The 20,696-nt window shown below is 43.7% G+C and overlaps 1 protein-coding gene across 3 annotated transcripts in view; it reads right to left on the minus strand.

The window, feature by feature from the left end:
* BRD10 (bromodomain containing 10) overlaps positions 1-20,696 on the minus strand; it is a 108,591-nt gene that overhangs the window by 22,221 nt on the left and 65,674 nt on the right. For all 3 annotated transcript variants that reach the window (XM_073345281.1, XM_073345280.1, XM_073345283.1), the window contains one exon: positions 6,367-6,456. In XM_073345281.1, the coding sequence (XP_073201382.1) occupies positions 6,367-6,456 (90 nt within the window). The remainder of the gene's footprint in view (positions 1-6,366; positions 6,457-20,696) is intronic.

Below are 20,696 nucleotides of genomic sequence, written 5' to 3' on the forward strand. Positions count from 1 at the left end.
AGTTTGCCCAGTTTGTTTGTTTCAAGGGTGTGATAATTTTTACAGTTTTTTTTATTCTAATGGAAAGTGAGTTGCATGTATAAATCCCTGTACATTAAGAGGAAAATATATCCCTTACTCTCCACCACAATGTAACCCAAAAGCAAGCCCAGATTTTGCCCTTTGTGGTTCTACTTTGTTAGTAGATCATCTTAATTTTCAGTTTGTTACAGCCTGCTATTTTTAAGAGGGATAAAAGTCCATTCACCTTTCCAACTATTTACTTTTCCATATTTATCTCAGGCAATAGCTTTACCTATCTTTTAAGTTTCACAAATAATATAGAAGAAAATTAAGAAATATAACAGGCAACTCCTTATGACAGTGGTTCTCAAAGTATTATGCACGTATCACTGGCAACATGTACCACAATCAATAGGTTTATCAAAACAAGAACCTGCTATAACTACATTGACCAAATATTATGGAGGTGGTACTCAAAGAACAACTGTGTTTCATAGGTTATAAATGTTATGACCTAACATGTAATACACAGCTCACAAAAGTAAATCAAAGAGAATGAAACTAAGAAGCAACTGAATGACAACAAAAGTATTCTGACCGCACATTCATAAAAAACAAGCAACAATTGGGTTTCCATGTCTGCTGAATGAGAAGACTCCATAGGATTCCTTAGTTTATCAGTTAGGGTGCTTCAGTGAATTCACTAAAATTTTGGTAGGACCCCAATCAATTATTTAGGATTCCAAGAATTTCAGCAAGCAAGATGTAGCAAGTCGGTTACAAAATGGAATGTTTTCCCCTCTGTAAAATTTGGTTACTTAAATGGTCCATGTATAACTGTGATAATACATGGTCTGGTGCTGGAATCAGAGAGGTAGGAAACCCAGTGGTTCTGCTTTTCCCAGTCCTCTCTTCTGGACAGAAACTAGTTACTGTAAATGGACCCGAATCCTGAACACCACATGCTTTACATTAACTGACTAAAATAAAATCACAAAATCTACATCAGTCATGTCTGCCCTTTTCATCCTGAGGGACAAACATAGTTTCTGAAAGCTCAAGGGGGCAAAATCAATATTTTGAGGCAGGTTCTCTGCCCTATTCTACTCCCTTTATACCACTCAGGCAAAGAAAGTGAGGAGAAACCACCCACTAGCCTCAACCTGGAGATTCCCCTGGAACTACAGCTAGTATAGCCAGCTCCTGTGCCTCCCTTTTTACATCCCCTGGCACAAACCGTGTGTTGGAAGTGAGAAGAGGAAATGGGTGGAGTGCACTGTGCTCTGGCTATCCCTAGCTGATGTATGGTCCCTCCTATAAGATACTGCCAGCTAGCATGAGTCAAAAGCAGCCTCAGGATGCACCAACCTGGGCTGGGGCAGAGAATTAGGGAGCTGTAACTGGTTTATAGTTTTCAGCTTCTCCTCTTTTTACCCTCTCTGGGGCTGCCCTGGCCTATGTGGGGAAGGGGAGCCAGCATCCTTTGCTAGCTACTCCCCTAGGCTCAAGCTGATTTGTTCAAGTTCCTTTTCCTGCATCTCTCTGACTCCCACAGCCCAGCAAGAAAGCAAGCAATGGATTAGCCAGATATATTCCCTGCAATGCAACAGGTAAGCTAGTAGGGGAGCTGCTGACCAGCTGCAGCAGGGAAAGGACAGCAGCTGCTCAGGGAGCACCTAGCTCACATCAGAGGTACTGCTGTGAAGGGCTGGGGCAGCAAGGAAAGTGGTGTGCAGCAATTTGGCAGGATGCAGCGATGGGGCTGATTCAACTCCAGTTTAAAAATGAATGGAGTAGCTTATTTGCAATTCATAATCAAATACACATTTTCTTCTTAACAGGTCATCCTCAAGGGCCACATGTTGGACACCAATGATCTATGCCATTAGGCTGCTACAAATCTAGCAGTAATCAGGAGATTGATCTTCTTCTGCACAGCTTTTCTTGATGGAAGAACATTACCCACGACTAAAGCAAAAGATATTAAATTGTACAGGGTGTCTAGGATCAAGCTGCTTGATACATCCAGACACAGAATGAGTGAAAAACTTTTTCAATAGGTCCATTGTTTTCATTATTGCAGGAGCAGCTGATAGCAACACTGATAGCTAAATTAAGGTTGCCTAACACTTTCCATTATACAAACCCATTTTCAGTTGCTTATAATTTTGTAACACTTAAAAGCATAAGGGCTGAAATTTTCCATGCCAGAAGTCTAACTCAGGCTGAACTGTCTTGGAAATTTCAGATAAAATTGTTTAGCCATTTCAGAAAATGACATCTGAGTAAAATATGCTGTTTTTCCTATGTTAAAGAAATCTTACAACTGTTTAATTAAGAGGCTCTGGCACCTCCATGTTTTTGAGCAGGGACTTGAAACTTGGCAGCACAGTTACCTTAGTATCAAGGATGTGCTTATTTGCTATTCCTGTGAAAATCCACCCAAATTTGACCAAACTACAAGACTCTAAAAACTGTAGTTTGCATGTGCTCAGAAGTATGCTAGCTTAGCAACTAAATTCTCTGAAGATTTACTCTGCACTGAGCATGCTCCATTTTCCTTACAGTTCCTAAGTGCTGACAGGGGTCAGTTACTAGGAATACTGAGAGTAGGAGTACTGTCTCTCCTGTGTTCTGAATGCTCCTGTCGCTAGCACCCAAGCAGCAAGGAGAGGGAAGATGTATGAATGTATTGATGTATGTAAATATGAAGAAAGAAGTCTGGAATGACTAAATATCAGGAATAAAAATCCCTGGCCTAGTTAGGCTCTGGCATCAATTCTGCAGTTTCTAAGAAGTTAACTTCTTCTGATAAAAGTCTCTCATGAAAAAAATCTCTTAAGATGTGAGGAAGCTGGTTTTGAACTAGAGGGTGTGCTCCTCCCATCATCAGATAAACTCAATAACTCTCTGGTCTTAAGAAACATTTCCAAATCTGGCAAAAATGAGGACAGATGGTCCCTAAATGGAAGAATAAGGGTAAGGCTACCAAAGTCCTCTGGTAAATCTTCATACTAGCATTTTAGCCATCATTACAAAAACCTGATGGCCCTGAGACCAATCAAAAAGATCGTTTATGCCTCCAATAGCCCTTATCTTTTCCAGCTCACTAGCCCTAGATCCTTCGTAAGACTGGAATCCACCTAAGGAGGAAAAGCAACTGATGGAATTGGCCCTTCTGATTCACCCTTTTCTTCCCTTCAAATAGCAGGCCTATCACCTTTGCCTGCATCTTTATTGACAGACCAGAATTTCATAGTTGTGTGCCTACAAGCAGCATTGATTACAACCAAAAGGAAGTGAGTAGACAAAATCCTAATATTTACAAAAAGCAGTAACCTGCACAACTATGGACTACGCAACACGCTGTAGCAGTGACCAAGTTTTAACAGAGTAAGATAAGAAAAATCTAACTAAATTTAATACAACAACTACACAGGGAGAGAGTTATATTACATGACAGAACAGATTAGTGTAGAGAAACTGAGGGATGACTTGTGGGTAGGAGATTTTATACACTGTTTTAAAACAATGGGTTTGAGGGACATACATCCTCCCCCCAGCAATGTTTCACTGTGGCAGGTAAAAAAACTCCTACAGTGGGGATCAGCAGGGAGAATGTCATGAAGGAGAGAGAAATTCCAGTTGCTTCAAAGGGGTCATAACTCCAAAAAAAGGCCTCTGATAATTCAGCTTCTTCCAATGATCCTGCAAGAAGAGTTTCAGTGTCACTCTTTGGACTGCCACACAGAGAGGGGCAAAAACAAAACAGGCCTCAAGAAGAGTACAGCTCAGCCCAAGACCATCAGATATAAAAAGCTACTGAACTTTTTTTGGGCAACAAATTAAAAGAGTTTGGTTTAAACTATCAAGATGTGATAACACGCAATATAACATAGGAACTGACATACCATATCAGACAATGGTTCAGCTAGTGCAGTGTGCTGTCTCTGAGAGAACTAGATGTTTCAGAGGAAGTTGCAAGAAACCTCATGGCAAACACTTATGGAATTGCCTCCCAAAAAGGGAATGTTATTCTTAGGGTTTATCCACAGGAAGACTTAGTGGCACTAGCCTGCCATGCAATAACTGGCTCTGTAGATTCTGCTACTGCATATTAGAAGTCCAATAGTACACTTTGAGCTACGCACTACAGAACTTTTAGTGCATGGTAGCAGGGTCACAAGGCCAGTTAGTGCATAGCAGGCCAGTGTGCTGTCGATTTACACTCCAGCTTGCCACTCACTAAATTTCCATGTGGATAATCCCTTAACTTCTGTCAGACAGAGACTGGCCCATTCCCTGAAGAATTAAAATTTATATCAATTCTATTTTTTAAATTCCTTATCTAATTTAACTGTGGATGTTACAACTGTGCCGGTCTTATTAGCAACATAAATCTATTTGACGCCTCCTAAACTCTTAGTTGCAATGACATCTCCTGGCAATAAACTCTACAGGTTAATCATGTGTTGTAAAGAATTACTTCCTTTTATCAGTTTTAAATTTGTTGCCTTATGATTTCACTGAATATCTTTTTGTTCTCGCATAATGAAAAAGAGTAAACAGAGCATATGATTTACCTTTTCTATCACATTATTTTGTATCATTTCCGCTATTGTTTATTAATTCCCCATTTAGTAATCTCCTCTTTAAACGAAACTAAATGCAGTCCCAGTCTTTTCATGTTCTTAAATTTTTATTTTATTTTTATGTAACATTTACATTGCTGTAGTCCCTAGAGACCAACCGGATCAGGTCCTCATTATGGCAGACCTTTACAAACATATGGAATATGATGGTCCCTCCCTCAGAAAGCTTTACATGGAAGTCTTTTCCTGACTCTGTGCATTATTTGTATCAGTACTCCCCAGGATTTATGCTATATTCTTTTAGAGACAGGGCGACCAGAACCGAGCACAGCATATATAAAGGCATTGTTACATTTCAGCTTAATGAGCAATTATGAAAAATTTAGATATTTACATACTCTTCTAAAAGCCTTGCTGTTATTAGATAATCCATTATAGGAGGAACATCAGCAGAATACACATATAGCTATTAATCTGTACTGCCATACATAGATATTACTTCTATATTACTAATCTCTGCCATTCTGGTAAACCTCTCTCGCATTATTAGTCTTGAAACCAAGCTGCAGTCTTGCAGCTGCAAAATAATTTCAAATGGGGTCCATAACTCAGCTTTGAGTGTTGTTCTAGGCATCATTCTGAGTTTTTAAAGTAAAGTCCCTATTTTTCATAGTCCAGGTTAACATTTAATACCTCTTCCATTTCTCTAAACCTACCAAATCCACTTTTTTTCTTTTTTTTGCAAATAGAACATTTGTTGTATCAATAACCTAAGGGGACCTGAACATATGTCTTCAAGCACCTAAAGCAATATAAGCTGAATAGCCTAATTTTCCTTCTAAAATACAGAGACAAAGTCATTTAAAATTGTTAGGCATTTCCGTGGCATTTTTAAGAACTCTATCGATCACAGTTGCCATAGATGAAACTTTTATCAAGAGGCGGAAAGGAGAACAGAGATCAATAGTAGAAGGGGTTTGAGCCAGAGAGTCAAGAAAACAAATGGGTTCCACCACTTATGCTTTTAAAAACATTCATCTTGGTGGGAGACTCTCCCTCTTTGCCACCGCACCCAATATCTGCTGGATTCTTTGGACCAATGGATCTGATTTTGGCTTCTTGGCAACAGCGTCTTGGGTTATGTGGCCCAGTGTCTGCTAGGTATGAATCTGTCCCTCAATCCCCACTCCAAGGCCAGATGGAATGATCGTAATGCGTTGCCTCCCGTGAATGAACACTTCAGCAGCTGACTATAAATACAAAAGTCAGGCTAAGCTGAATCTGACTACACATTTGTGGAAGGGGAGGAGTCAGACATCAGCATAGACATTATGTGGCTACATCACAGGGCCCTGAGTAACCATGTGTGTGGCTGGAAATCTAAGCATGACCACAAATATGTGAGGATTCCATACATTGAATTAGTATCAGAATGTGGCCCCAAGAAAAGGTGCTCACAGAATAAGTACAAATAAACCTTCTCTGTCTAAGGTACTATTGCCCTGCCCGAAGCTTTACTGAATCAAAACCATGAAAAAATGCTTAGACTGCTATATACTTATTAATTTCACTGATTCTTGACAGTAATTGTGAACTGAACACTAATATAAAGATATGATGGAAAGAAAAAATAAAATCTTTCTAGCTAGTTAACTCTAGAGGCTTCCATACAGCTACTCATAAGACACAAATTCTAACAATTGACAGGCTCCAGAAAATAACTGGAACAATTTTATACCCATACAAAAGAAAGTTTTTGAACATCACATACCGATTTCTTTCTAATGTTCTCCAGATCTTTGAGTTCATTCTCGATTTTTGTGATTAATTCCCTGAGTTCATCAAGATTAGTGCAAATAAGCTAAAAACAAACAAACAAACAAACAAAAAAAGACTTGGTAATGCATCATTTAAAAACACACACTGAAGTTAAAAAAAAACTCATCTAAAAACACATTTTAATGCTTAAGTTTACCACTTGATCTTTTCTTTACTTCTGCAATTAATATATAACAAACAAGGAAAAAATCCCCATAACTTTTAGAGAAAAATCTTATTAGCAGACATCAGTCTTCAAGCTTACATAAAGATGGAGCAGCTGAAATTTTGATACCGCTGGCTGCATCTCCATATGTTCTTACATAATTTACACTTCCCCGCTTGTAAATGCCTGCGTCAGAGTCCAGGTACTTTCTAAAAGACAAACTTGCAGTGCAGAATGACACAGACCAGGAAACTTGCCCTAGTTTTAACTGTGCCTGTGAATACCTTTACGCATGCTCCGAACGATTCCATAGCACTGAGCTGCAATTGAGCTAGTAAGGTCATTACACCTTATTTTTGTTTGTTTATACAAAGTACCAGTAAATAAGTGTAACTATCATTTAAAATAGAAAGTCAACAAAAGACAATGGGCCAAATTCAGCCTTGGTATAAGGAAGTACAATTTCACCGATTTTAATTGAGTTGCACATGTTTACACCATACACCCATGAAAGGTAATCCAAAAAACACAGCTGTTTTCACAAAGTAACATGATTTGAACAAAAATAAAGCACGCAATATAACGTAACCCAATATAATGTATACATTCCTGTTACTAATTTCTTCAACAGATGGCTTGTTTTCTTAATATTTCCTTTCAGACTCTGGCTGTTAATTTCCTGATTAACTGAGCTTGTCTACATTAAAGAGGCTGTGCCGCTGCAACGGCGCTGCTGAAGTGGCTCTGTAGATACCACCGACACCAATGGGAGGGATTCTCCCACTGGCATAGGGAACCCGCCTCCCCAAGAGGCAGTAGCTTGCGCTGTCTACATGGGGATTTAGGTAGGTTTAACTATGCTGCTAATTAGCGTGGATTATTCACACCCTAATGTAGTTAAACCAACCTAATTTTCTAGTGTAGACCAGGCCTATGAGCACAAACATAATGTGAGCAACTAGCAGAAGAATTCTGGTTTACTAACATTTATGTCAACAATAGGCTTTTAATCTAGAAACCATAAAACTATAATTTTTTTACTCATATAATTGAATTTTAAGAATTCTAGGTCTTGGTGGAGGGGGTGTGTGGGTAAGATATCAGCTGACAACAACTTTTTTCCAGAGGCTATAACCCTGCACGGTTGGTCACTGGATTTAAAATATCAAAATAAGTGATACCAAAAAACATTCAAGTCTGTCTTCAAAATGTTCACTAATGATTACAAACATAATTAAATCTTTTAACAACAGAACACAAAATAAAAAATGACAGAATACAATTACTAATATTTATGGCAAATCATCAAATTATTCTAATGCACTCTGATTTCAGTTGTTTTAACCCAGGAAATTTTACAATGGGAACAAGTTAAAATAAAATTTATGTACACTGATTTGACAATTTTAGGCTCCAAGTGTCCCTATGCCTACCTTCTCCAATACAATTTTTTGTTGTTGTTTCTGATACTTCCCTTCTCCAATTCTATTTTTTTAAAATAGCCTTGTTAATAAAATACAGCATAGACTCTTTTGTCAAGATACCGAGGTTTAAAAGACAGCTAATGCATACAGGCAATAATTACTTTCCATAACATTTTACTGAAAAAAGAGAATTTTTATACACACTTCAGTGGGTCTTTTTAAGAAAAAAAATGGGGGTGGGGGGGTGAGAAAACCTGTATTTGTGCTGGAAATGGCCCACCTTGATTATCATGCACATTGTAGGGAGAGTGGTCGCTTTGGATGAGCTATTACCAGCAGGAGAGTGAGTTTGGGGGGGGGGGGAGGGTGAGAAAACCTGGATTTGTGCTGGAAATGGCCCAACCTGATGATCACTTTAGATAAGCTATTACCAGCAGGAGAGTGGGGTGGGAGGAGGTATTGTTTCATGGTCTCTGTGTATATAATGTCTTCTGCAGTTTCCACAGTATGCATCCGATGAAGTGAGCTGTAGCTCACGAAAGCTCATGCTCAAATAAATTGGTTAGTCTCTAAGGTGCCACAAGTACTCCTTTTCTTTTTAAGAAAGTGGAGTAACTCTAACTTTATTAAACAAAGTAGAAATGAAAGAATAAGTGAGCAAATGATCAAGCTATCTTAGGCTTTTTCAAAGTATTCCTTTTTTACTGCAAAAACAAAAAGTATATGTTTGCACAATCTGCTCTTCGGGTAGCTAGCAGCACGAACTATTCTTAAGTTGCCCAACTCTTCCCATTATAAAAATATGTTCAGTTGCTTATAACTTGGCCAAAACTTGAACCATTTGGGCTGAAGTTTCCAATGCTAGGTTTCTGCCTCAGGCTGATGATTTTTTTTTAAGTTTCAGCAAAAAGGGTCCAACCACTTCCACAAATGAAAATAGGGAAAATACATTGTTTGGCCCATGCTGAACAAATTAACACAACTGTTTTGTATAAAACTCTAGCACCTCCATGGTTGGGAGCAACAGCTTGAAATTTGGCAAGGAGATTACATGGAGGAAGATGGACTGTGAGGGAGAAGGGCTAACTGGAACTCAGATCAAGAAGTTAGAACTGGGTGGGCATGTAGACTGGAAAAGTTACCCACAGTTGGAGACTGGGATTAGCTAGATGAGGACACTGGGATGAGGATCTGTGGAGTTGAGAAAACAGACTGGAATATGATGACTGGATGAGGGGAACGGGGCAGAAAAGGTCAGGCTTAGGGAGAACAGGAGCAGAAGGGTCTGTGACTACTAGAGAGCACTCCCCTTTAGAACCTGGAATGGAACCCAAGATTTCTGAGTCTCACCATTACTCAGCTGTCTGAAAATATCTGTGGAACCCATTGGCAAAGTGTGCACCTAATCCCCATCTAGTGCTAGTCCACGTAGAGGATGACAACCTACTACAGCTACTACCACCACCACCAGTTACTATACTAGCTCAAGTAGTGAAGATCTGTGCTGTGGATCCAGGGGTGAAAGTAACTTAAAGAACTTACCGGTACTTCTGGGTTGGCTCTGGGCCCCCGGAAGGTGCGGGGCCTCGGGCAGAAGGCGTGGGGCTGGGGCCAGATTCCCCCAGCCAGCTCTTCAACAACTGCTAGACCCATGCCACCTGGGGCTCCAGCGGTGATTTAAAGGGCCTGGGGCTCCGGCCGCTGCCAGGAGCCCCGGGCTCTTTTAAATTGCTGGGCCCCAGGGCAGCTGCCCCTTCCCCTCCCATCAGAGGCCCTGCCAGTATGGTGCTTAAAGTGTCATGGCAGCACTTTAATGAAGGCCGTGTACCGGCCCATACCAGGAGCCACTTACTTACTGGTACGGCGTACCAGCCCGTACTGGCTTACTTTCACCTCTGTGTGGATCTAAAGAGAAGTTTACTCACCTTGCAGAACTGAGGTTCTTCGAGATGTGTGTCCCTGTGGGTGTTCCACTCCAGGTGACAGTGCATCCTGGCGCCGTTGATTGGAGATCTTCGGTAGCAGTGCCTGGTCGGGACGTACGTGCTCAGCTGCTGTCTCACAGCATCGTTAGAGTCTGCCTGAGCACGCACATCCCGCACCCCCTCAGTTCCTTCTTTACCGTAGAGATATCAGAATAGTACTCCAAAGTAGAGAGGAGGAGGGTGGGTAGTGGAACACCCACAGGGACACACATCTCAAAGAACCTCAGTTACTGCAAGGTGAGTAACCTTCTCTTCTTCTTCGAGTGCTGTCCCTGTGGATGCTCCACTCCAGGTGAATGTGAAGCAGTTGGTTGGTGGGACTTTGGAGTTGCAGCAGTGACAACTGTAGACAGTACTATGTGGCCTACTATGGTGTCTGCCGTGGTATCCTGTGTGATAGCATAATGTTTGGCAAATGTGTGGTCAGATGTCCATGTGGCCACTTGGCAGATGTCAGTAATAGGTACGTTATGGAGGAAGGCAAAGGATGTTGACATCGCCCGAGTAGAATGAGTTCTGATGCCCTCAGGTGGTTGGGCATTCTGAGTTCGGTAACAGGATCTGATGCAGTCAGAGATCCACTTGGAAGGTCGTTGCTTAGAGATGGCCACCCCTTCGATCTGTCGGTAGTGGAGACAAATAGCTGAGGTGATTTACAAAATATTTTAGTCCTGTCTAGATAAAAGGCGATTGCCCGTCTGACGTTGAGGGTATGTAGTGCCACTTCTTCTGGAGCCTTATCAGGTTTGGGATAGAATGCAGGTAATTATATTGGTTGATTAAGATGGAAGGTAAACACCACCTTCGGGAGAAATTTAGGGTGGGATTGCAAGGCAACCTTATCTTTAGAGAAGGTTTGTAGGGAGGGTAGGCCAGCAGGCACTTATTTCCCCTACTCTTCTCGATGACGTTATGGCAACTAGGAAAGCTATCTTCATAGATATCGAAGACCACGAAGGGCTCGAAGACCAGCTAAGGGCTCAAAGACCACAAAGAACTAGGTTGAGATTCCAGGTGGCTGCCGGTGGCTGAATCTCAGGGTAGAGATTTTGCAGGCCCGTGAGAAAGCGTTTTATTGTGGGGTGGGCAAAAAGTGAATATCCGTCCAGTAAGTCACGGAAGGTGGTAAGGGCCGCGAGGTGTACTCTCATGGAGCTGAGCAAGAGCCGGTTATGTTTTAGTTTCAAAAGGTAGTCTAGGATGTTAGGGAGGGTCATGGCATGGAACGTCAAGCGTTTATGGGAGCACCAGACAGAGAAGCATTTCCACTTTTACAGGTAAGTCTTACAAGTGGAGTGTGCAGGAGGACATATCGGACCTGCTCAGAACAGGCTAGTTCGTGGGTTTGGAACCATGAAGGAACCACGCCATCAGATGAAGTTTCTGGAGCTGCGGATGAAGAAGTTGGCCCTTGTTCTGAGACGGCAGATCTGGTCTGTTGGGGAGAGTCCTTGGAGGACGGATGGACATGCATAGCAGGTAAGGGTACCACGTCTGTCTGGGCCAAGCCAGGACAATAAGTATGACCTGGGCCTTGTTGTTTCTGATCTTGCAGAGAACCATGTGTATCAGAGGGATCAGTGGAAAAGTGTACACAAGTGAGTTGTTCCACAGGATGAGGAACATGTCCCCTAGCGATGCAGTACGAAGTCCCACTCTGGAGCAAAAGTAGGTGACATTTGCGATTCTGGATTGTGGCAAAGAGGTCTATCGACTGGGTGCCACAGCGGGAGAAGAGGTGTCGTAGTATCATGGGATGTAATTCCCATTCATGTTTCTCGGAGAAGTGTCTGCTGAGTGTGTTGGCGGTAGTGTTGTGACAGCCGGGTCGGTATGAGGCAGTATTTTCTATGTGGTGTCGTATGCACCAATACCTAACCGGATGGCCTCCATACATAGGGAGCGCGATCGTGCTCCCCCCGTCTGTTGATGTAAAACATACATGCTATATTGTCCATTAGGACCCGGATGAATTTGTTCTTTACAAGGGGGAGGAAGTGAAGACAAGCATGTGTGACTGCTCTGAGCTCTAGGAGATGTATGTGCAGACGCGTCTCTGACAGGGACCAGCGGCCCTGTGTCCCCCCAGGTGCGCTCCCCAACCGATCAGGGAAGTGTCCGTGGTGAGCATGAGTGTCGGGGAGCGTTGCTGGAAGGGAACACCCATGCATAGGTTGTCTGATTTTGTCCACCATTGTAGGGAGGCTAATACGTTCGCTGGAAGAGTTAGCATCATGCAGAAGGTGTGTCTGCTGGGTTTGTAGTTGGAGTTTAGCTAACCCTAAAGACATCTCATGTGCAGCCTGGCATACTTGACCACGAAGGTGGTGGCTGCCATGTGGCCAAGAAGCTGTAGGCAAATACTTGCTTGTATCCTGGGGTGAACGGAAAGCATGTGTATGAGATGTGTAATAGCTAGGAATCTGATGTGTGGGAGCGAGGCTCTGGTTTGAACTGACTCCAGGTGAGCTCCGATGAATTTGATCCGCTGTGTGGGTGTCAGGGTGGATTTCTGAAAGTTTATTTGTAGATACAAACTGTAGAAGAGGGAGATGGCGAAATGGGTAGCTTGTAATGTCCCGTATGAGCTGCCTTTGATGAGGCAGTAGTCTAGGTAAGAGGAAAGTATAATCCCGTGCCTGCGGAGGTGGGCCACAACTATGGCTAGGGTCTTGGAGAATACCCTCGGTGCTGTGGAGAGTCCCAGTGGGAATACCCTGTAGTGGAAATGGTTGTGTCCGAGTGTGAATTGCAGGAAACATCTGTGTGCTGGATGAATGGATATGTGAAAATAGGTGTCCTGTAGGTCGAGGGCTGTGAACCAGTCCCCTTGTTCCAGCGTGGGTATTATTGTGCCCAATGTGACCATCTTGAATTTCTGGACACGTACACATTTCTTCAGTCGGCATAGGTCTAGTATAGGTCTCCATCCCCCGCCCTTCTTTTGGGTCAGAAAGTAGTGGGAGTAGAACCCTTTTCCTCAATGTTATGTTGGCATAGGTTCCATTGCACCTATCTGTAGAAGATGAGCCACTTCTACGCGAAGTAGGTGCTCGCGAGAGGGGTCCCTGAAGAGGGACGGGGTAGGGGGAAGGGTGGGCGGGTAGCATAGAAAAGGGATGGAGTAACCTGACTGAACTATTTCCAGGACCCAACGGTCCTGTGTGACCTGCTGCCAGGCATGGTGGAAAACCTGGAGGTGGTGGCCAAATAAGCAGTGGAGTCAAGGGGTGGTCGCTCAAACCCTCAACCAACACTTCAAAATTGCTGTTTGTTTCCCGATGGGTGGGAGGTAGCTGGTTGAGCCTGGTTTTGTCTGCACCTAGGAGGTTTAGCATGATTCCTGGCTATATCATATGGTCTGGGCTGGGGCCGGTGATATTGTTGTGTGTGTGGCCTCTGATAAGGTTGATACCGTTGTCTCCTGGGGATGGACGAATATATGCCCAGTGTACACCGGGTTGCTCTAGAGTCTTTCATAGTGTGAAGGACTTTGTCTGCCTTTTGGAAAAAAGCTTATCTTTATCAAAAGGTAGGTCCTCCACTTTGGTCTGCAGGTCTTTGGGGATACCGGATGCAGACAGCCAGGAAGATCTGCACATAACCACTGCAGTTGCGGTAGTGCGGGCTGCTGCGTCTGCCATGTCCACAGATGCTTCTAGGGCCATCCTGGACACCAACTGGCCCATGACAAGAACTGACAAAGTCTGCTCTTCTGTCCTCATGGATACAGGAGGTAAAATCAAAGAGCTTATTGTAATTGTCGAAGTTGTAGCTTGCAAATAGCGCAGAATAGTTTGTGATTCTGAATTGCAAAGTGGAGGAGGTATAAACCTTGCAGCCCAAGAGGTCAAGGAGTTTGAGGTCCTTGTCTTGCAGGGTGGGTCGGCTGTTTTGTGGCTGTTTTGTCCTGTGTGTCGCTGTATCCACTACAAGAGAATTCGGTTGTGGATGAGAAAATAAGAAGTCTTTAGCAGGAACATAGTATTTACGTTCAGCCTTTTTGCAAGTTGGTGGGATAGAGGCTGGGGTCTGCCAGAGGGTACCAGCTGGTTCTAGGAGCGCTTCATTTATGGGGAGCGTGATCTTTGAGGGCACAGAGGAGACCAGGAGGAGGTCTCCTCCTCTTTTTGAGGAGTCTGTGTTGTGACTCCTGGACCTACATTCAGGGATGTCCTGGCTGAGTGCCACCCTTCTGAAAAGTTCCTGGAATTTCTTAAAGTTGTCCACATTTTGTGGAGGCAGAGGCATGAGGGCTCCATCTGGAGCTGATGGAGAGTTAGGAGTTGGTGAATCAGGGTATGGTTCATAGCTCACCTCTTTGGGGGGGGGGCGGCTTCAGGCAATTTAGATGAAGATGGAGCTGGAGATAGAGGCACAGAATAAGTTCATGGTCTGGTGGAAGAGTCACAAGGATGAGTGGCAGGAAGAGCCGACCAAGGGTACCACTGAGGCCAAGGCATAGGATAAGAGAAGTGAGGTCCTGCCCACGGGGAGACGAAGTAGGGAAACTGAGGCTGGTGCTTGTGAGCCATGTCCTGAGGTATAAATGGTTCTGGCGGAGGAGGAGAGGCAGGCTGGGAGAACTCTGCCCGCTGCTGCATATCGGGCTCGCTGTCAGTGAAGGTAGCCAGGTCAGGTGGGGAGAGCGGCTGGTCAAACAGTGAGCACTGGTGTCAAGGAGTGGAGAGTCAGGCTTAGGGGCCACTGAGATGTAGTCCTGATTTAAGAATTACTGCTGCTCCCTGGGCTGTGATCCAGCTGAGCAAGATATGTGATCAGAAGCACGTATTGACTTCCGCTTTGCTTTTGTGGGTACCGCGGGCTACAAACAGTGGGCTGTTTGTAGGCACCCTGCAGGTCTGCTCCTGCTGCTGGAATGATAGGCAGGCTCGGTGCCAACGTTCTTGTTGGCACCAGGGCAGAATGCACTGTCGGCACCGGATCTATTTTTGGTGCCAAGGAGACCGGTGCCGAGGAGACCTTCCTGCTACGGGAAATCGGGTCCCTGCCTCTGTGTTCCGCGGGAGCTGTGGCTGAGGTGCTGGGATGGTTGGAGGCGCCTGCCTTCGGGGCTGTCAGCACTGCAGGTAAGGATCTCGCAGGAGACTCTTTACCCTTTTGAAAGTCTCTGCAAGGAGACAGTTGGGCTTCCTGCCTCTTCGCCTGAGAGGGTGAAGCCATGCTCCCAACTGGTTCCGACCTGGCCAGGAAGCATGAGGGAGAGGGTCTGCTATTGCCCGTCTCCATAGGCGGCTGTAGGGATTTCTCCATCAGGAGCATTTTCAGCCACAGGTCTCTGCCACGACGAGGCCCTGGTTTTCAGGCTGGCATAATGGACACACTTGGCAGGGACATGTGTCTCGCCGAGGCACTTCACACAGCGTGAGTGTCCGGCAGACCATGGCATAGGCTCCTGACAGGAGTCACATTTTTTAAATCCTGAAGACCCTGGCATTATTGCACTAGGAATGCTTGGGTAGAGTGTCTCAATTGGAGACAAACTTGAGGAAAAGAATAAAGTTTTTTGTTTTTTTTTAAACTAGTTAACTATTCTAAAGGAAGGGAAATAACTGGGATGTTTCTAACTAACTATTTCTGTGTCTTTGTACTTATTTCCTTTAGTGACCAGGGAAGAGGATCAGAACTGCCCCGAGTCCCGTCTTCAGCCGAGGACGGTTGAGAAGGAACTGGGGGGTTGTGGGACGTGCACGCTCAGGCAGACTAATGATGCCGCAAGACAGCAGCTGAGCACGTGCATCCCAGCCAGGCACTGCTACCAAAGATCTCCGATCAACGCCTCCAGGATGCACCGTCACCTGGAGTGGAGCACCTACAGGGACAGCACTCGAAGGAGAAGTTTCCAACCCTGCTGATGAACCATGCGGGTATCAATATGGTTCCCCATGATTAATTCTATTTTTTCAGTTTTCTTTTTAAAAACCTAGGAAATTACACACAAAAAAACATGTTTAAGGAACACTGAGGTTCCAAATTCAACCATTCAAAAGTTAAGAAATGCCATCATTAAGATTGTCCATGCAGCCTCCTTGTGCATATGCACTATGATACAGTTTTTAATTCCCTGATCATGTACTATCTCTTTCACAGGATTCCTGCATCATTCAATGTACAGGATGTACTGTGTTCTCAGGATGAATCAGAGTTATGTAGTGAAGGAGGCTGTAATACCCCTATCTCATTTGTTGCAGAAGTTGAAAGATGTGCAGTGAATGAGGCAAGGAATTGCAGGAAGAGAAAAAAAGGTCTCGTGATTAAGGCATGAATGTTACCCTAGAGAACTGGATTCTATCCATGCCTCTGCTGCAGAGTTCTTATGTGATGCTAGTCAAGTCACTTCATCCAAACTTCTCACAGATGTTCACTAACTGTGTGCTCTTGGATGCCCAAACTGAGACCCTGGGGATTGATATACAGAAATACTTAGCATTTATAGCTGTACGTGAAGTCAATGGGAGATGTGCTTTGAATATATAAAAGGCTGTATAAAGCGAAGTAGTCTGAAAAATCAGATCTTAGAGGTGTCAAGTTGGGCACCCAAAGTGGATACTTTTGATTTTAATCTCTAGGTATCTCAGTAAAATTGGGATTATACCATCCCCTCATCTCCCAGGTGTACTGAGAAGGTAAATTAGTTAATGCTTGTGAAGCACTCAGATACTATAGTAATAAATGCCTGAGGCTACACACTGAATGAGGATACAACAAAATATTGAAAAGCAGCTCAGTCAGTGAACACCATCAATTCTGTGCACTGAATGAAAACAGGATTCTATGGAGGGAAAAAGTATGTGATGATGTAATTATAGACTGTATCATGATGTATAAGCGCAAGGAGGAAGAATTAAGGTTGCACGGGCTACCTTAATTTTGAAATTTCCTACATTTTGGGTACTTGACTGCATAAACAGCATAAACATCACCGCAGCATTCTTTTCAAAAAAACCTCAGGTGGAAGGGCTAGTAGGCTTAATTCAGTGTTTCATTTTTTGTGATAATATTGCCTTCTAAGTTGTTGCAAAGTTTTTGCCACTCAGCTTAAGGGAAAATGCCACTAATGAAACCAGAATACCTATCTTTTGATTCCTGTTGTCACATCCTATAGCTAATTGCTGGTTCTTTTTCAAGAGAGGCATGTAAAACAACACACTTTCTACTACTAAATATTTTGAACAAGAAAAAGAATGTGGGAAAAAAGCTGTGCCCTTTATGGTTTTTGCAGGTGGCGACTGAAGATAAAATTTGGGTCTTTCAGGCACCTGGTCTGCAAATATTTATGTATGTGCTGAAACTTTAAGCGGTGTGAATAGGTCCACTGAAGTCTATGCACACTGAAGTTAAACATGTACGTAAAAAAGAATCAAGGATTTGGGTTGATTAACATATATGGGCCTGATTTTCAGAACTGTTGACCAATTACTGTGGCACTCTGTACCTCAAAGCAGCACCCTGGAACCCACATATTCATGCCATGTAAGGTTTCATATGAAAGGTCATGATCTGCTGAAACCCATTTTTCTGCCAAAATATGTATATCATTAGTGTATATGAAGTTATGAGATTTTTCTGCATGCCTGTTACTGAAATATGCTGTAAGTTTGCTTGTGACATACAAAGGAGGCGACTGTGACATTATATAATTAAAATATGACCATGTAGATCAGGGGTGGGCAAACTTTTTGGCCTGAAGACCACATCGGGTTTCGGAAATTGTATGGAGGGCCAGTTAGGGGAGGCTGTGCCTCCCCAAACAGCCAGGTGTGGCCCAGCCCCCGCTCCCTCACCCTGCTTCTCAACCCTGGACGCACCTCCCCCCCCCGAGACTCCTGCCCCATCCAAGCCCCCCTGTTTCCTGACAGCTCCCCCGGGACCCCTGTCCCATCCACTGCTCCACCCCCACACTCCCTGTCCCCTGACTGCCCCCGGAACCTTTGCCCCTGACTGCCCTCCACCACCCCATCCAACCCCCATCTCCTTCCTGACTGCCCCCATTCACCCCCCTGGTCCCCACACTCTGACAGCTCTGACCCAAGCCACACCCCCGCCCCCTGACTACCACCTTGAACTCCCCTGTCCTCTATCCAATCTCCCCTGTTCCCTGCCCCGTTACCGCGCTGCCTAGAGCACCGGTGGCTGGCGACACGGCTACACCAGGACAGGCAGCCACATCACGCACCACAGAGCACTGGGTCAGGCCAGGCTCTGCAGCTGCGCTGCCCCAGGAGCTCGCAGAACATTGAGCTGGCAGCGCAGTGAGGTGAGGCTGCAAGGGAGGGGGAACAGCGGGGGAGGGTCTGGGGGCTAGCCTCCCCGGCCGGGAGCTCAAGAGCCGGACAGGAGGTGGGATGTGGCCCACGGGCTGTAGTTTGCCCACCTCTGATGTAGATCATTGTTGCTACCACTGTTATATAATTGCAACACATCTTATACAAAGTGTGTCAAATAAGGTGTTTATGGAAAGGTTCTGATTTGTTGATTATGATTATACTATTTGTATGCATGTATCATTTTGTATTTGAAATTATGAGTATTGGCTGTATACCTATATTTCAGATACGTTTGCTCCTGTGGTAACACTCACAAGGTATTTATCCTGCACGTCTTGAAGGGACTATACAAGTTAAATGGCTCATCAAGGAACACTTAACTCACAAGGGACCATGGAAGAAGCCCATCCACACCTGATGTACTTCTAACTAGAGTACCAGTAATGGCTTCTGCTATGACTGAGCGACAACATGCATGGATATGTGACTTGCCCTTGTGACTCCAAACACCATCTTGTTACCTGTAATGTTCCACAGTGAGAACAATGGGTTTCCCTTCAATTGCCAAAAGCTATAAAAGGTCCTGGAAATATCTCCATTTTGCATCTTTCCGGCTCAATCCTCTGAACTATGAACTTATGCTAATGGGAGCATTCTAACCAAAGGACTGAGGACCTTCCAATGATTTGGAAGCAACCAGAGACTTAACAAGCCAGCAGTTTATTCCATCACTGCTACAAGACTGATCCAAGGACTTGGCAATTATAGTGTGTATTTGATTTATTTAACCAATTTTAACTCTCACCTCTCTTTCTTTCTTTCTTATAAATAAATCTTTAGATTTTAGATACTAAAGGATTGGCAACAGCGTGAGTATTGGGTATGATCTGAGTATGTGGCTGGTCCTTTGGGATCAGAAGAACCCTTTTGTTTGATTAAATGGGTTTTAAATAATGATTCATCTTTAAGTCTAGGGTCTGGGTGTTGAATCCAAGACTGGAATGCTTAAAGAGACTGCTTTTTTGACTTATTGTTAGCCAGTGTGGTGACCCAGAAATTTACTTTTGTTGCTGGTTTATTATATCGTATGGGAGAATAACCAGCAGTTTTGGGGGGGTGTCTGCCCTATTTCTCAGCAGTTTGTCCTGAATTTGGTATTTTCAGTTGTGACCCACGGAGGCACGGTGACAATGACCTCTGCCCAGCTAGGGTTGCCAGGCATCTGGTTTCCGACCGGAAGGCCCAGTCGAAAAGGAACCCTGGTGGCTCCAGTTAGCACTGCTGACTGGGCTGCTAAAAGTCTGGTTAGTGGCGCGGCGGGGCTAAGGCAGGCTCTCTGGCTCCACGCAGCTCCCGGAAGTAGCTGGCATATCTGGCTCCTAGGTGCAGGGGCGGTCGTGGGGGCTCCGTACACTGCCCCCACCCTGAGCTCTGGCTCTACAGCTGTGGGGGCAGCATCTGTGGGCGCAGGCAGCATGAAGAGCCCCCTGGCTCCTCTGCCTAGGAACCAGAGCCTGGGACATACCGGCCACTTCCAGGAGCTGTGCAGAGCTGGTCCTATGTTCTTAAAATAAAAAATATTTTACACAAAAAATTGTGTAATGGAAGGTGAACATATTTTATTTACATGAGAAAACAATGTCTCCTTCCTGTTTAAGCAATTTAACTATTGTAATTTCTCTGAAACAAAATTATTCAAGCACAATTTTTATTAGAGTAATTATGAATTTAGGACTCTTGCTCTAAAAGTTGTTGAAAAAAATGGGACATGCAATATCTAACTTTGAATCTCATGATTTATGGCATGTCAAATTTGCTTTATCAGATCTTAATATTCAGAATTCATAAAAGCTTGACTTCTATTTATATGCACTATTATGAGAAAACAGCTGAATGCATTCCCCTGCCTACTCTGCTCTTGAAGCTTTTAATTTTTTTTTTTAAATCAGCCCTGAGCTCAAATCTTATAAAACAAGTACTGTAACAATCCAGAGCAAATCTTTTCAGGCAAATTAAAAACTTCGTTTATTTCAAACTAATGATAAGATTTATCACTTACACTGTTAAGAAAAATTGAGTTGGCAAATCATTACAGATGAGGATTTATGGTCGCTGACTTGAAAGTGTCTTTATGTTCTGTTCTTCATTCTTTTAAATTATACTTACATGTCTGGCAGTAAATTTTATGAAATCTGTGATTTCATACTCACTTTGGTATTAAAACTATGAACAGAGAGCAGTGAAACTGGGAAACATTTTCTCATGTTGTTCCTCCTCATGGTATTCCCTCCAACTTGATGTTAGAATTATGCTTGAAATATTTACCAATATGTATTTGTAATGTATAGTTTGGGTACTTGTTTGTATTTTGGGCAGGTTGTGGCTTTTACAAGGTATGAATAATAATTTGCTCAGCCACT

The sequence above is a fragment of the Lepidochelys kempii genome, chromosome 5 (assembly GCF_965140265.1).
Source record: "Lepidochelys kempii isolate rLepKem1 chromosome 5, rLepKem1.hap2, whole genome shotgun sequence".
Lineage (NCBI taxonomy): Eukaryota > Metazoa > Chordata > Testudines > Cheloniidae > Lepidochelys > Lepidochelys kempii.